Source organism: Neomonachus schauinslandi, chromosome 10 (assembly GCF_002201575.2).
Source record: "Neomonachus schauinslandi chromosome 10, ASM220157v2, whole genome shotgun sequence".
In the NCBI taxonomy this organism is placed as follows: Eukaryota; Metazoa; Chordata; class Mammalia; order Carnivora; family Phocidae; genus Neomonachus; species Neomonachus schauinslandi.
Genome location: NC_058412.1, coordinates 18710800 through 18726473, shown reverse-complemented (window position 1 = coordinate 18726473; position 15674 = coordinate 18710800). Strand labels below are relative to the sequence as shown.

Here is a 15674-nt window from a genome sequence, read left to right as displayed (position 1 = left end):
GATCATGACCTGAGCCGAAGGCAGTCGCTTAACCAACTGAGCCACCCGGGCGCCCTTTTTTTAAGACTTTATTTTTAAGTGATCTCTACACCCAACATGGGGTTCGAACTCACAACCCCGAGACCAAGAGTTGCATGCTCCACCGACTGAGCCAGCTAGGTGCCCCTATCTGTGCCTTACTAAGAGATAGCACTTAATTTTTTTCAGTTTTTCATAGTTAGAATTAATGCTTTTTTGAACATTGATTTAAAATCTGTATCATATTCTTTTGAGTCTTTTTGTCTGATACATTCTAAGATAAGAAATTTCTGGGTCAGAGGGAAAACACATTTAAAATTTTGATATATCTTGCCAAATTACTCTTTTCTCTGATTTGCCTATCAAAGTTTTTTTTTTTTTTTTTTTAAAGATTTTATTTATTTATTTGAGAGAGAGAGACTGAGAGAGAGAGAGAGCATGAGAGGGGGGAGGGTCGGGAGGGTCAGAGGGAGAAGCAGACTCCCTGCCGAGCAGGGAGCCCGATGCGGGACTCGATCCCGGGACTCCGGGATCATGACCTGAGCCGAAGGCAGTCGCTTAACCAACTGAGCCACCCAGGCGCCCTGCCTATCAAAGTTTTGTTGTTGAGAGCATCCTTGAATGCTCTCAGCAAAGTGAAACTTTTGTCTCTATACTACAAAAAGCTTTCCCAGTGTCTAATAATTATCATATACATTAGGACAAAATTATATGGGTGATGCATCCTTGTATGTTGGTTATTAACGGTGGTGATAGCATTGCCTTACTTCTGTTGATTCATTTTTCCTTTAGGGGCTGTTTGTTCTATGGCCCTCCTGGTACAGGTAAAACCTTGGTCGCCAGAGCACTAGCTAACGAGTGCAGTCAAGGAGACAAAAAGGTGGCTTTTTTTATGCGAAAAGGAGCAGACTGTCTGAGCAAGTGGGTTGGTGAATCTGAACGGCAACTTAGGCTTCTTTTTGATCAGGTAAGTGAAATCAGCTTATGTGAGTATCTTCTTCAAAATAGAATATTTAATACATTTAGTCTGTAAATATAAACTGTTCACAAGAAGGCATATTTCCAATCAGTGTGTTTAATTTAGGATCGGTAATCTGAATTTGTATGCTTTGGATATATTTAATAGCAGTTTAAATAGTACTAATTTAAGATGATTCACAAACATTTATTAAAGTGGCTAGTAGGCATATAATACCATGTTAGGTGCTTTTGAGAACCTGGAGTATAACATAGATATCATTAGGTTATAATCTAATTAAGGAAATAGAACAAGCATAAAAAGCTAAATATTTGTGCAAGAAATCTCACAGAGCGGTCTATTATTTTCATGAGCTGTAAATATGGTACTGGAAGAATTCAGTAATGAATGCTGTTTATTTATTTATTTATTTATTTTAAAAGATTATTTGAGAGAGTGTGTGTGTGCAGGGAGGGGGTGCAGAGGGCGAGAATCCCAAGCAGACTGTGCTCAGTGCAGAGTCTGATGTGGGGTTTGATCCCACAACCCTGAGATCATGACCTGAGCTGAAACCAAGAGTCAGACATTCAAAAGACTGAGGCACCCAGGTGTCCCAGTAATGAGTGCTTTTAAAAGGCAGGGTTAGGTGACTGAATATCATGTAGGCAATCTTCATTTTTTTTATTACTATAGCTTTAACAATATTATTTCATTAGACTTTTATTAACTTAGTCCTGTTATAAATTCACTTTCGATTATTTGAGCTAGTGAAGTCATTCATATTTGGCAGTACAACATTTATTTCATAATATCTAAGGAAATTATATGAAGTTAAAAAGCTTTCAACAATCTTTGAGCAGTCATTACTTGAGTTCATGTTTATCAGAGTCCTTTGTAATTGGTAAAGCACTTCAAATATTATTTTTATTTATTTTTAAATTTATTACTTATTTTTTTTTTTAAGATTTTATTTATTTATTTGAGAGAGAGAGAATGAGAGAGAGCACATGAGAGGGGGGGGAGGGTCAGAGGGAGAAGCAGACTCCCTGCCGAGCAGGGAGCCCGATGCGGGACTCGATCCAGGGACTCCAGGATCATGACCTGAGCCGAAGGCAGTCGCTTAACCAACTGAGCCACCCAGGCGCCCATTAAATTTATTACTTATTTTTTAAAAGTTTTATTTATTTGAGAGAAAGGAAGCACGAGAGGGGGGAGGGTCACAGGGAGAAGCAGACTCCCTGCTGAGTGGGGAGCCTGATGTGGGACTTGATCCTGGGACTCTGGGGTCATGACTTGAGCCTAAGGCAGACACTTGACTGACTGAGCTACCCAGGTGCCCTCAAATATTGTTTTTAGTTAGTATGAGAAACTGCATGTTCTGCATAATGGGAGTAGAAAGAGGAATAGGGTAAAATTTTTGCCTTCAAGGTGTTCAGTGTCTATTGGGAAGTGAAACATAGGCAGTCAGTTTGCTTCAAGAGAATTTACTAATAATTGAAAAATACAAATATAGAATAGTATTGGTGGATGAAAGAATTAGTTTGGGAATGCTGATGTATTGTCCGATGACTTAATTTTAAATTTTTGACAGAGTCATATAATAAGCTTTTAGCCCTTTCATACTGGGAGTAGGAATGTCTCTTGGTTTCATTCAAAACTATAGCATAAATTAATTCTCTTTTTAAACCTAAATTTAGTTTATTTCTGTTTCATGGTTTTCTTTGTGAGTAAGTAGATAAGAGTAGTTGGAATGCTTTCTTTTCTGAAAAATTGCTGATAGTCATTATTGTCTTATTATTTTAAAAAATTTTTTAAGATTTATTTATTATTTTAGGGGCGCCTGGGTGGCTCAGTCGTTAAGCGTCTGCCTTCGGCTCAGGTCATGATCCCAGGGTCCTGGGATCGAGCCCCGCATCGGGCTCTCTGCTCGGCGGGAAGCCTGCTTCACCCTCTTCCATTCCCCCCTGCTTGTGTTCCCTCTCTCGCTGTCTCTCTTTCTGTCAAAATAAATAAATAAAATCTTTAAAAAGAAAAAAAAGATTTATTTATTATTTTAGAGAGAGAGAGAGATTGAGAGCAGGCATTGGGGGGGAGAGGCAGAGGGAAAGAATCTTCAGCAGACTCCTTGCTGAGCACGGAGCCTGATAGAGGGCTTGATCCCACAACCCTGAGATCATGACCTGAGCCAAAATCAAGAGTCAGACGCTTAACTGACTGAGCCACCCAGACGCCCCAATTATTGTCTTTTTATTTATTTACTTCACTTTTTATTAAAATTTTAAAAATATTTATTTATTTGAGAGAGAGACTGAGACAGCGAGAGAGAGCACAAGCGGGGAGGAGAGAGAGAAGCAAGCTCCCCACTGAGCAGGGAGCCTGACGTGGGGCTCAATCCCAGGACCCCGGGATCATGACCTGAGCCGAAGGCAGACACTTAACCCACTGAGCTACCCAGGCACCCCCATTATTGTCTTTTTTTTTTTAATTTTTTTTTTTTTTTTTTTTTTAAAGATTTTATTTATTTATTTGAGACAGAGAACGAGGAAGGTCAGAGGGAGAAGCAGACTCCCTGCCGAGCAGGGAGCCCGATGCGGGACTCGATCCTGGGACTCCAGGATCATGACCTGAGCTGAAGGCAGTCGCTTAACCAACTGAGCCACCCAGGCGCCCCTTTTTTTTTTTTAAATTTTAAAAAAATTTTTAAAAAGATTTTATTTATTTATTTGAGATAGATAATGAGAGCACAAGCCTAGACACAGAGGGAGAGGGAGAAGCAGGCTCCCCACTGAGCAGGGAACCTGACGCAGGGCTCGATCCCAGGACCCTGGGATCATGACCTGAGCCAAAGGCAGCCGCTCAACCAACTGAGCCACTTAGGCGCCCCATGTTATTGTCTTTTTAAATGAAAGAGTCCACATTCTTAAATTAAGGACATGATCTATGCAGTAAATGAAATGAAGGAAGTATAATATATTGGCTAAGAGTTTGGTCTTTGGGGGTGCCTGGGTGGCTCAGTTGGTTAAGCCTCTGCCTTTGGCTTGGGTCATGATCTTGGAGTCCTGGGATGGAGCCCTGTGTTGGGATCTGGGATCCCTGCTGTTCGGGGAGCCTGCTTCTCCCTCTCCTTCTCCTGTCTCCCCACCTTCCCCCTGCAGTTCGTCTTCTCTTTCTCTCAAATAAGTAAATAAAATCTGACTCTTTTTTTTTTTTTTAATAAATAAAATCTTAAAAAAAGTAGAGTTTGGTCTTTGGTGTCAGAAAAATGTTTTAAGCATTGGCTTTACTATTAAGTATATAACGTGAAATAAATGAAAACATCTGATTCTTAGTTGCCTCTTCTATAAAACAGGGGAAATAATACCATTCTCACTGGACTACTGTGAGATTTCACAGAAAGGAAGTATGTAGTGTTTATCACAGTGGAGGGCACATAATATACTATAGTTTGGTATTACAGTTCTACAAGGCTGTAATTCTCAAAAACAGCTGTGTGTTTCATGTATGTAAGAGTGATGATCAAATCTTTATTCTTTCTTTTTTTAAGTTTGTTTGTTTATTTATTTCAGTAATCTCTACACCCAGTGTGGATGGAGCTTGAACTCATGACCCTGAGACCAAGAGTAACATGTTCTACTGATTGAGCCAGCCAGACTCCCCTATTCTTTTTCTCTTAATACATAATTCTAGTCTTACAAAGTCTTTTTCCCCAAAACCTAAGTTTTGTGGTTGAAATGCCCTTCATTTTAAATTATTAGGGGCGCCTGGCTGGCTCAGTTGGTTAAGCATCCCAACTGTTGATTTTGGCCCAGATCATGAACTCAGGGTTGTGAGATTGAGCCCCACGTTGGGCTCTGCACTGGGTGTGGAGCCTGCTTAAAATTCTCTCTCTCCTTCCTCTGACCCTCCTCACCCTCCCCTGCCCCCAAATTTTAAATTATTAGAAAACACTGGATGAGAGGAAACATGAGAGACTATGGACTCTGAGAAACAAACAGCGTTTTAGAGGGGAGGGGGGATGGGTTAGCCCGGTGATGGGTATTAAGGAGGCCATGTACTGTATAGAGCACTGGGTGTTATATGAAAACAATGGATCCTGGATCACCACATCAAAAACTAATGATGTATTGTATGGTGACTAACATAAAAAAAAAACAAAAACAAAACACTGGATGTTTAATGTATATCATGTCAGTAAAAGAGAAATGGGAAATTCATACCTGGTTTTAGTAAGTTGAGCTTCCTATGAACCAAGAATTTGCTATAATTCTGAAACAAATTATATATTTGACTAAATTATATAAAGACTTTTCATTTATAATCTAATATATGTATATATATATTTTTACCTTCAGTTAAGTTCCTGCTTGATTTAAGATTTAAGTGAAAAATGACAACTGTGAAAGTAATGGAAGAAAACTCTGGAGAGTTTTTGTTTCTAATCTCAGAGTAGGGAGAGTCTAGCTATGGAAGAAAAGATCCACTGTATAAGTTTCCTTTTTAGATTCTGCATTGCAACAAAATATCATAAGCAAAACCAAAAGATAAATATTTAAGTGTTTCCCTTGTAGATAAATATTTGTATTTTCTTTCACAGAGAGAGGTTTAATTTTTAAAATAAATAGCTCCTTGAAATCACTAAGCCAAAGACCAATGATCCAATAGAAAAATTGGCAAAGGATATGAACAGAACTTTGATTAAAAAAGCAGTATAAATGGCTCTTAAAGATATGAAAAGTGCTCATTTTTATTGATAATAGAAATAAAAATTTAAAATGAAATGAGATTTTTATCCTAAAAAATTAGTCAAGATTGAGAAATTTGATAATACATTGTTGGTGAGGTTTTTTAAATATTGCTGGTGAGAGGGTAAATTGGTAGATCAGTGGAAGGCAATTTGGAAAATATCTAATTAAATTTTAAATGACATTTGCCTTTTAAACCACTTTCAGAATTTTTTATATTGATAGGTTTATATTTATATGAAATGTTAAACATACACAAAGACTTACTTAGGCACTGTTGATAGTAGGAGAAGATTGAAAGTAGCCTAAGTGTCCACAAATAAGAGACAAGTTTAATCATGACACACCCATACATACAGTACGGCATTTTATAGCTGTCAAAAAAGAATGAAGATCTTCATGTACTTATATGGAAACTAATTAAGATATATTATTACATAAATAGACTGTTATTTGGTAAAAGCAATGTGTATACTGTGCTTAAAATGCATCAGAATAGTATGTTTAAAAGTACATTTTTGTGTATGTGTATAAACGACACATATGGAAGAATAAACAGAATAGTAATTTTCTGGGGCGCCTGGGTGGCTCAGTTGGTTAAGCGACTGCCTTCGGCTCAGGTCATGATCCTGGAGTCCCGGGATCGAGTCCCGCATCGGGCTCCCTGCTCGGTGGGGAGTCTGCTCCTCCCTCTGACCCTCCCCCCTCTCATGTGCTCTCTCTCTCTCTCTCTCTCAAATAAATAAATAAAAATCTTTAGAATAGTAATTTTCTACTGGGAGAGGCCTTGTGGTTGGAGACTGGGTGGTAAGGAGATTGCATTTTTATTGTATCTTAGCTGCTGCGTGTTGAACCATTTGCTTATATTACCTATTAAGAAAATACAATAATGAAATGTAAAAAGTGAAAACTAATATAAATAACATTTGTTTTCTTTTTATACTAGGCATATTTGATGAGACCTTCTATAATATTTTTTGATGAAATAGATGGATTAGCTCCAGTTCGCTCCAGCAGACAAGATCAGATCCACAGGTGATTTTTCTTAATCTGATTATGTTGGATTCTTTTCACTCACTGACATAGTAGTTAGCCTTAGTCTTTGGCTAAGTGCTAGGAGGTTTATAAAATGTGAACTGTGTCCTTGAGGAAGACTCCTTTCACTTAGCTCAGGGGTCAGCAAATTACGACCTGTGGTCCAAATCTAGCCTTTTGCCTGTTTTTATAAAGTTTTATTGGAACATACTCATATTTGTATCTTTTGCATTATATATGGCTACTTTTGTGCTTCAAAAGCAGAGTTGAATGAGTAGTTGTGAGAGAATGATTGTATGGCCTCTTGCAAAGTTTAAATACATTTACTTTCAGGCCCTTTACAGAAAAAGTTGCCTAATCCTAACTTAGCATGTTTTTGAAATTTATCCGTGTCATGTATATTAATATTTTGTTCTTTTCCATTTCTGAGTCTTTGGGAAGGGAGGGAGGGACAAAGAGAGGGGGAGGGAGGGAGAATGTATGTATGTACCACTATTTATTTATTTGTTAATCTATCTGATGGAGATCTAGTTCACTTCTATTTTTGGCTATTGTGATAACGCTACTATGAACATTTGCATACTTTGTGTGCACATATGTTTTCATTTCTGTTGAGTAAATATCTAAGAGAGGAATGGCTAGATCCTATGGTAAATGTATGTTTAAATTGATATTGTTTTCCAAGTGGTTGTACCATTTTATAGTCTTACTTGTAATGTATGAGAACTTGGGTTGCTCTTCATCCTTGCTAACATTTGGTATTGCTGTTCTTGTTAACTTTAGCCATTCTAGTGGGTGTGTAGTAGTGGATTAATTTGAATTTTCCTGATGACTAATAATATTGAGCATCTTAGTATGTGGTTATTGCCCATTTATATATTTTCCGTTGTTAAGTATCTTAAAATCTTTTATTACTACCCCCTTTAAAAAAGAGATCAGATTATATGTCTTACTGTATTATACAATTTCTTTATGTACTCTCAAGACAAACCCTTTGTCAGAGCTATGTTTTGAAAAATTTTCTACTAGTCTGGCACTTTTTTGCTTGCTTAACTATGATTTTTGAAAAGCACAAAATTTTAATCTTGGTGAAGCCCATTATATAAATTGATTTGTATATGTATTTTTTGTGTCTTGAGAATAATTGCCTAAACCAATTTGTCAACAATTCTGATTTCTTTTATCTTTTAAAAATGTTAATAGTTTTAGCTCTTAAAATTTGCTCAGTGATTTTTTTTTTTAAGATTTATTTATTTGAGAGAGAATGTGTGTGCTTGTGGGTGAGGGGAGGGGCCAAAGGAGAGGGAGAGAGAGAATATCAAGCAGACTCCACAGTGAGTGCAGAGCCCAACTCAGGGCTCGATCTCATGACCCTGAGATCATGACCTGAGCCGAAATCGAGTTGGCCGCTTAACCAACTGAGCCATCCAGGCGCCCCTAGGGTGTTTTTTAAATAGATGCATTGCCTATTGTTTTCATAATCTGACACACTGTGTTTAGTTTGTGTAGTCCATAAATAATTATGTAATTATTGACATGGATGAATTGGAGAACAACCATATTTGTTTTCTATTTGTGTCAGTTGTTTTCTTTTTCTGTTTTTCCTTTCCTGCCTTTTTAAAAAGAATTTTTGAAGATACTTTAGAATCTCCTTTTTATTTTACTGTTGATTTTTTTATTGAAATATAATTGACATATAAAACATACTATATAAATATGCAGTATTGACATTCTGAAAGAGTACACTTGACAAATTTTAATGTATGTATATACCCATGAAACCATAACTATAATCAAGATAATGAATATATCCATTTCCCCCCCAAAATAGGCATTTACATTTCATGTGACCATTGATAAAGTTAGGTTTAAATTTATTATCTTGATGATTGTTATCTATTTGTCCATCTGTTCCTTGTTCCGTTTTCTTCCCTCTTGTTCTTCCGTCCTTTGATTAATTTTTTTTTTATGATTCTCTTGTGTGGTTTTTTTGTTTTTTGTTTTTTGTTTTTTATTATTTATTTATTTATTTATTTTTAAAGATTTTATTTATTTATTTGAGAGAGAGAGAATGAGAGAGAGCACATGAGAGGGGGGAGGGTCAGAGGGAGAAGCAGACTCCCTGCTGAGCAGGGAGCCCGATGCGGGACTCGATCCAGGGACTCCAGGATCATGACCTGAGCCGAAGGCAGTCGCTTAACCAACTGAGCCACCCAGGCGCCCTGTTTTTTGTTTTTTAGATTTTATTTATTTGATAGGGAGCACAAGCAGGGTGAGCGGCAGGGAGAGGGAGAAGCAGGCTCCCCGCTGAGCAAGGAGCCTAATGGCGGGGCTTGATTCCAGGACCTGGGATCGTGACCTGAGCTGAAGGCAGATGCTTAACCAACTGAGCCACCCAGGCGCGTCTCCATTGTATTTCTTGTGTTAGCTTATTATGTTTTATTATTTTCATGGTGGCTTTTTTTTTTTTAATGTTTTATTTATTTATTCATGAGAGTCAGAGAGAGAGAGAGAGAGGCAGAGGCAGAGGGAGAAGCAGGCTCCCCGCCTAGCAGGGAGCCCGATGCAGGACTCGATCCCAGGAACCCGGGATCATGACCTGAGCCGAAGGCAGATGCTTAACCATCTGAGCCACCCAGGCGCCCCTATTTTCATGGTGGCTTTAAGGGTTATCATTTACCTTAAAGTGATAATATGCCATTTCACATGTAGTGGAAAACCTTTAAATAGTATGCTTTCATTTTTTCGTTCTTGGGATTTGTGCTATTATTGTCGTAAATTTTTATACCACACACTCTTTCAGAGATTTAAATAATAATACTAATAACCATAGTTGTCATCATCATCCTTAAAGAATTATTCATGTAGCTACCATTTCTGATGTTCCTTATTTTGTGGCTATCTCTATTTCTATGTGCTAGAATTCTCTTTCTGCCTACATTTCTTATAGTGTAGGTCTACAGGGCATAAATCCTTTCAGCTTTTCCATGTCTGAAAAGGTCTTTAACTCTTTATTTTCTTAAAGATTTTATTTATTTGTTAGAGAGAGAGCGTGAGTGCACAAGCAGGGGGGGAGCGGCAGGGAGAGGGAGAAGCAGGCCCCCACTGAGCAGGGAGCTTGACGTGGGGCTCGAGCCCAGGACCCTGGGATCGTAACCTGAGCCAAAGGCAGACGCTTAACCGACTGAGCCACCCAGGCACCCTGGTCTTTAACTTAAAAAACAAAACAAAACAAACAAACCTAATGAGTTTTATTTTATATATTAGCTCACTGATATATAAATATCAATATTTAGTTCATCAATAAAAGTATAATAGTTTCATATATTGTAAAATTTACTCATTTCAAGTATAAAATGCAGTGATTTTTAAAATATACCAACTGGGGCGCCTGGGTGGCTCAGTTGGTTAGGCGACTGCCTTCGGCTCAGGTCATGATCCTGGAGTCCCAGGATCGAGTCCCGTATCCGGCTCCCTGCTCCGTGGGGAGTCTGCTTCTCCCTCTGACCTTCCCCCCCCCTCATGTACTCTCTCTCTCTCTCATTCTCTCAAATAAATAAATAAAATCTTTAAAAAAATAAAATATACCAACTGATACAACCATTAGAATAAAGCAATTTTAGAACATTTTTCTTCCCTCTGTAAGATCCAGTATGTCCATTTGTAGTAAATCCTTGTTCTTCACCCTAGCCAACCAGCCTTTTCTGAAAACATTTCATCTAAATGGAATCATACAGTATGTAGTCTCTTGTATCTGGTTTCTTTCAGTGAGTATGATTTAGCATGTGTCACTGTTTTTTCCTTTTTTATTGATGAATAGTATCCACTGTTTGGATAAGGCACACATTGGATATGTATTTAGGTTGTTTCCAATTTGGGGTATTATGAATAATGCTGCTGTGAACATTCATGTGCAAATCTTTGTGTGCACATATATTTTCATATCTTTTGGGTAGATACCTAGGAGTTGATTTGCTGGGCTGTATAGTACTTTTATGCTTAACTTTTTGAGAAAACGCCTGTATTTTCGAAGAATATTTTCTCTAGGTATAAAATTCGAGTTTTACACTTTTTTTCCTTTCAGTACTTAAAGACGTTGGTCCACTTCTCCCTTACATTGTTTCAGTAAGGACTTCTGTTGTCCTTTTTGTTTGTAATAATGTGTCTTTTTCTTTTGACTGCTTTTAATATTTGTTTTCTGCTTTAATGGTGGTTTTGTGCAATTTATTTAATGATATTCCTTGGTAGAGTTTTCTCCATTTTTTTTTCTCATTCTTGAATTTGAGCTGCGTAAATCTGTGAGCTTCTAGTTTTCTTCATAGTCGTAACATTTTTGGCCATTATTTCTTTTTAAAGATTTTATTTATTTGACACAGAGAGCGAGCACACGCAGGGGGCGCAGCAGGCAGAGGGAGAGGGAGAAGCAGGCTCCCCACTGAGCAGGGAGTCCAACAGGGGGCTTGATCCCAGGACTCTGGGATCATGACCTGAGGCGAAGGCAGACACCTAACCGACTGAGCCACCCAGGCGCCCCTTGGCCATTATTTCTTAAAATATTTCTCTGTCTCCCTTGTTACTGTCTTTCCTGTCCTTGTGGGCCTCCAGTTACACTTAAAAGTTGCTTGGTCCTGTCTCACAATTCACTGATGATAAGTTAATTGTGCTTTTTTCTCTTTTTAAAGATTTTATTTTTTTAAGTAATCTCCACAGCCAGTGTGAGGCTCAAACTCAACTCCGAGATCAGGATTCACATACTCTACCAACTGAGGCAGCCAGGCACCCCTAATTTTGCTTTAAGCCAGCTCTTCAATGTTTCAATGTTTCATTTTGGGAAATTGCTTTGGAAAATTAGTCAACTAATTTTCAGTGTCTAGTCTATTCTTAATCTGGTTCATTATATTTTTTGTCTTACAGATTTTTATTTTGATCTCTATAAATTCTATGTGGGTTTGTTTTGTATCTTCTATATAAAAATACAAGAAAAATACAAGAAACTTCTCAACATATGGAATATAGTTATAATTACTACTTTAATGTCTATTTATTTATTTTTAAAGATTTTATTTATTTATTTTTGAGAGAGAGAGAGCACAAGGGAGGGAGAGGGGCAGAGGGAGAAGCAGGCACCCTGCTGAGCAAGGAGACCAATGCAGGACTCAATCCCAGGACCCTGGGATCATGACCTGAGCTGAAAGCAGACGCTTAACCACCCGAACCACCCAGGCACCCTACTTTAATGTCTTTATCTGCTAATTGTAATATCTTAGTTTGGGGTTGATTTTATTTGATTTATTTTATTTGATTGCTTTTTCTTATTATATATATATTATATTCTTCTTTGTATACTTGGCAATTTTATTGGATGCCAGATATTATAAATTTTGCCTTGTTGGGTTCTAGTAGGATATTATGAATAAATATTTTTGAGTTTTTTGGGGGGCACAGTTAATTTACTTGAAAACAATTTCTTTTTTTTTTAAAATATTTTATTTATTTATTTGACAGCGAGAGAGATATCGAGAGAGGGAACACAAGCAGGGGCAGAGGGAGAGGGAGAAGCAGGCTTCCCGATGAGCAGGGAGCCTGACATGGGGCTCGATCCCAGAACCCTGGGATCATGACCCGAGCCGAAGGCAGACGCCCAATGACTGAGCCACCCAGGCGCCCCGAAAACAATTTGATTCTTTTGAATCTTGCTTTTAATGTTTGTTATGTGGATCTGAAGTAGTGTTCAGTGTAGCAAATTATTCCCCACTAATGAAGGAGGGTCCTTCTGTGTATTACTTGCAGTGACCTGTGAATCATGAGGTTTACCAGTCTCGCTTGTGGGAAATGGCAATATTCCTGGTTCTTTGTGAGTGTAAAATGCTGTTACTTCTCTTCCTTCTGTGTGTTTTTCCCCCTAAGCTGTGATAAATTTCCTCACATGCATGCAATGTTTAGCTGAAGTCTTGAGGGGCCCTATGGGTATTTCCTAAGTTCTCTCTGTGCAGTGCTCTCCTCTCTGGTACTCTTTCTGATGAACTCTAAGTCCTGTTGGTGTCCTCGGAATCTTAGCTCTGTCTCTTCCACTCAGTGAGTCAGCTGATTCCCACCAGGATTCTGTGTCCCCTGCATTGCAGCCTAGAAGTAGAAAGCCATCAATTGGGTCATTGTTCCCATGCTTTATAATATGTGGTTTTTCTCCTGCTGCTTTGAATATTTGCTGTATAGCTTTGTGGTTTTGTTGTTGTTGTTTTTCAGTGGGTTCCATGCCTAGGTGGAGCCCAGTGTGGGGCTCAAACTCACAACCCTGAGGTCAAGAGTTAGTTGCTTAACCAACTGAGCCACCCAGGTGCCCCTGTAGCTTTGGTTTTTAACAGCTTAGCTGTGACATGTCTCAGTATGGGCTTTGTGTTTATTCTGATCTGTGTTTATCATGTATCTGCAAATTTGTCTTTTTTCAATCTTTTTCTCTCTTCATCTTGGATAATACTTTCATCTATCTTTGGTCAGTCCTTACTTTTTACTTTGTCATGTCCATTTTGCTGTTTTGTTCAGCCCACACATTTTTTTATTTCAGAAATTGTTTTTCGGTTGTAGAACTTACATTTGATTTTTTTTTCTTTTTTAGAGAGAGGGCACGCAAAGTGCGTGCATATGCATGTGCAAGCATGGAGGGGAGGGGCAGAGGGAGAGAATCTTAAGCAGACTCCACACTGCGTAGGGAGCCCAATGTGGGTCTCAGTGTCATAACCCTGAGATCATGACCTGAGCTGAAATCAAGAGTCAGACACTTAACTGACTGAGCCACCCAGGCACTCCTTGTTTCTTTTTCATTATTTATATTTTCCAATGTGATTTTCATGCATTTAAACATTTTGTTTTACTTCATCAAGGTTAATAATAGTTGCTTTAAAATCCTCTTGTGTTGGGCGCTTGGGTGGCTCAGTCGTTAAGTGTCTGCCTTCAGCTCAGGTCATGATCCCAGGGTCCTGGGATCGAGCCCCGCATTGGACTCCCTCCTCCGCGGGAAGCCTGCTTCTCCCTCTCCCACTCCTCCTGCTTGTGTTCCCTCTCTCGCTGTGTCTCTCTCTGTCAAATAAATAAATAAAATCTTTTTTTTTTTTTAAAGATTTTATTTATTTATTCATGATAGAGAGAGAGAGAGAAACAGAGGGAGAAGCAGGCTCCCAAGGAGCAGGGAGCCCGATGCGGGACTTGATCCCAGGACCCTGGGATCATGACCTGAGCCGAAGGCAGATGCTTAACCATCTGAGCCACCCAGGCGCCCAATAAATAAAATCTTTAAAAAAATAAAATAAAATCCTCTTGTGTTAGGGGCGCCTGGGTGACACAGTTGGTTAAGCGTCTGACTCTTGGTTTTGGCTTGGGTTGTGATCTGAGGGTCTTGAGATAAGAGCTCCACATCAGGTTCCATGCTCAGTGAGGAGTTTGCTTGGGACTTTGTCTCCCTCTCCCTCTGCCCCCCTCCCCCCCACGCTCACGTGCTCTCTCTAAAATAAATAAATAAATCTTTAAAAAAAAACCCTCTGACGTTAGCTTCAACATCTGGTTTCATCTCACTGTTAGGCTTGCTTGATTTTCTTTTCTACTGAAAATATGTTCTATTGTTTTGGTTACTTCATTTGTTGGGTAATTTTGGATTGTATCCTGGATTTATTAATGTTAGTTTGTGAAGGCTCTGGATTTCATTATTTTTCTTTTATGAATAGTATTTCCTATGTTTTACAGATAATTTTCTGCTTCAGGCTTGAACTACAGACTGGTTCCTGGCTGGCAGCTTTGGTCTCCTTTCAAATCTTTTATCTTTAGCTGCGTTCTTCGCTCTGTGTCTTTGTTGTTAGGGGTCGTTCATAGGTGTGAGTAGATAGAGTTTGGGGATGTCTTCACTGGCTCTTGCCCTTGTGGATTCTTTAGTGTTAATAGTCATTCGTCTCTTTTCTGAACTCTCAGGCTGGAAAGTTAAGGGGTTTCCCTTAACATAATCTTCCTTACCTACCTCACTGTACTTAGCCCCATGCTGAAAGCCAGAGGGGACCTTGCTTTCTATATGTTCTCCTTTTCTGCAGATGACCATGAATTTCCAACAAAGTCTGTATGTCTCTGTTTATTCACCAGTTCCTTCAGTGCTTATGTATTATTATGTATAGGTTTCATAGTTCTTTTCTTTTTTTTTTTAAGATTTTATTTATTTATTAGGAAGAGACACAGTGAGAGAGAGGGAACACAGCAGGGGGAGTGTGAGAGGGAGAAGCAGACTTCCCATGGAGCAGGGAGCCCAGTGCAGGGCTTGGGGATCATGACCTGAGCTGAAGGCAGACGCTTAACAACTGAGCCACCCAGGCGCCCCTTATAGTTACTTTCTGAAGCAAAGCAAGGGGTTATCTGGCAGGGTCTTCATCCATCAAACTTAGAAGGGGAACCTTTGAGTACCAAGTATGCAGGTTTTAATTTCTAGAATAATTACTAACAGAAATATATTGTAATTTCTAAAATGTTAGTTGGTGGTTGGGGGGGAGGAATAGAATAATTAAAAAAATTGAAATGCAGTCAAGAAGAGCAGCAGAATCATAGAACCAGTGGGAGAAACAGTACAAATATAACTGTAGATTTAAACCCAAATACATAAAAAATGACATGAAATGTTAAAGGGACTAAATGTTCTTTATTTGTTTTTTAAAAGATTTATTTATTTTATTTTATTTTTTTTAAAGATTATTTATTTGAGAGAGTGAGAATGCGAGAGAGGAAGAGAGAGTACATGAGAGGGGGGAGGGTTAGAGGGAGAAGCAGGCTCCCCGCTCAGCGGGGAGCCCGATGCAGGACTCGATCCAGGGACTCCAGGATCATGACCTGAGCTGAAGGCAGTCGCCTAACCAACTGAGCCACCCAGGCGCCCAAGATTTATTTATTTTAAA

The 15674-nt window shown here is 38.7% G+C and overlaps 1 protein-coding gene across 2 annotated transcripts in view; it reads left to right on the top strand.

Annotated features, from left to right (window-relative positions):
* The window catches only part of ATAD2B (ATPase family AAA domain containing 2B), a 157057-nt gene that overhangs the window by 49392 nt on the left and 91991 nt on the right, over positions 1-15674 (top strand). For both annotated transcript variants that reach the window (XM_021697499.2, XM_044918700.1), the window contains 2 exons: positions 811-985; positions 6665-6753. In XM_021697499.2, coding sequence (XP_021553174.1) covers positions 811-985; positions 6665-6753 — 264 coding nt within the window. The remainder of the gene's footprint in view (positions 1-810; positions 986-6664; positions 6754-15674) is intronic.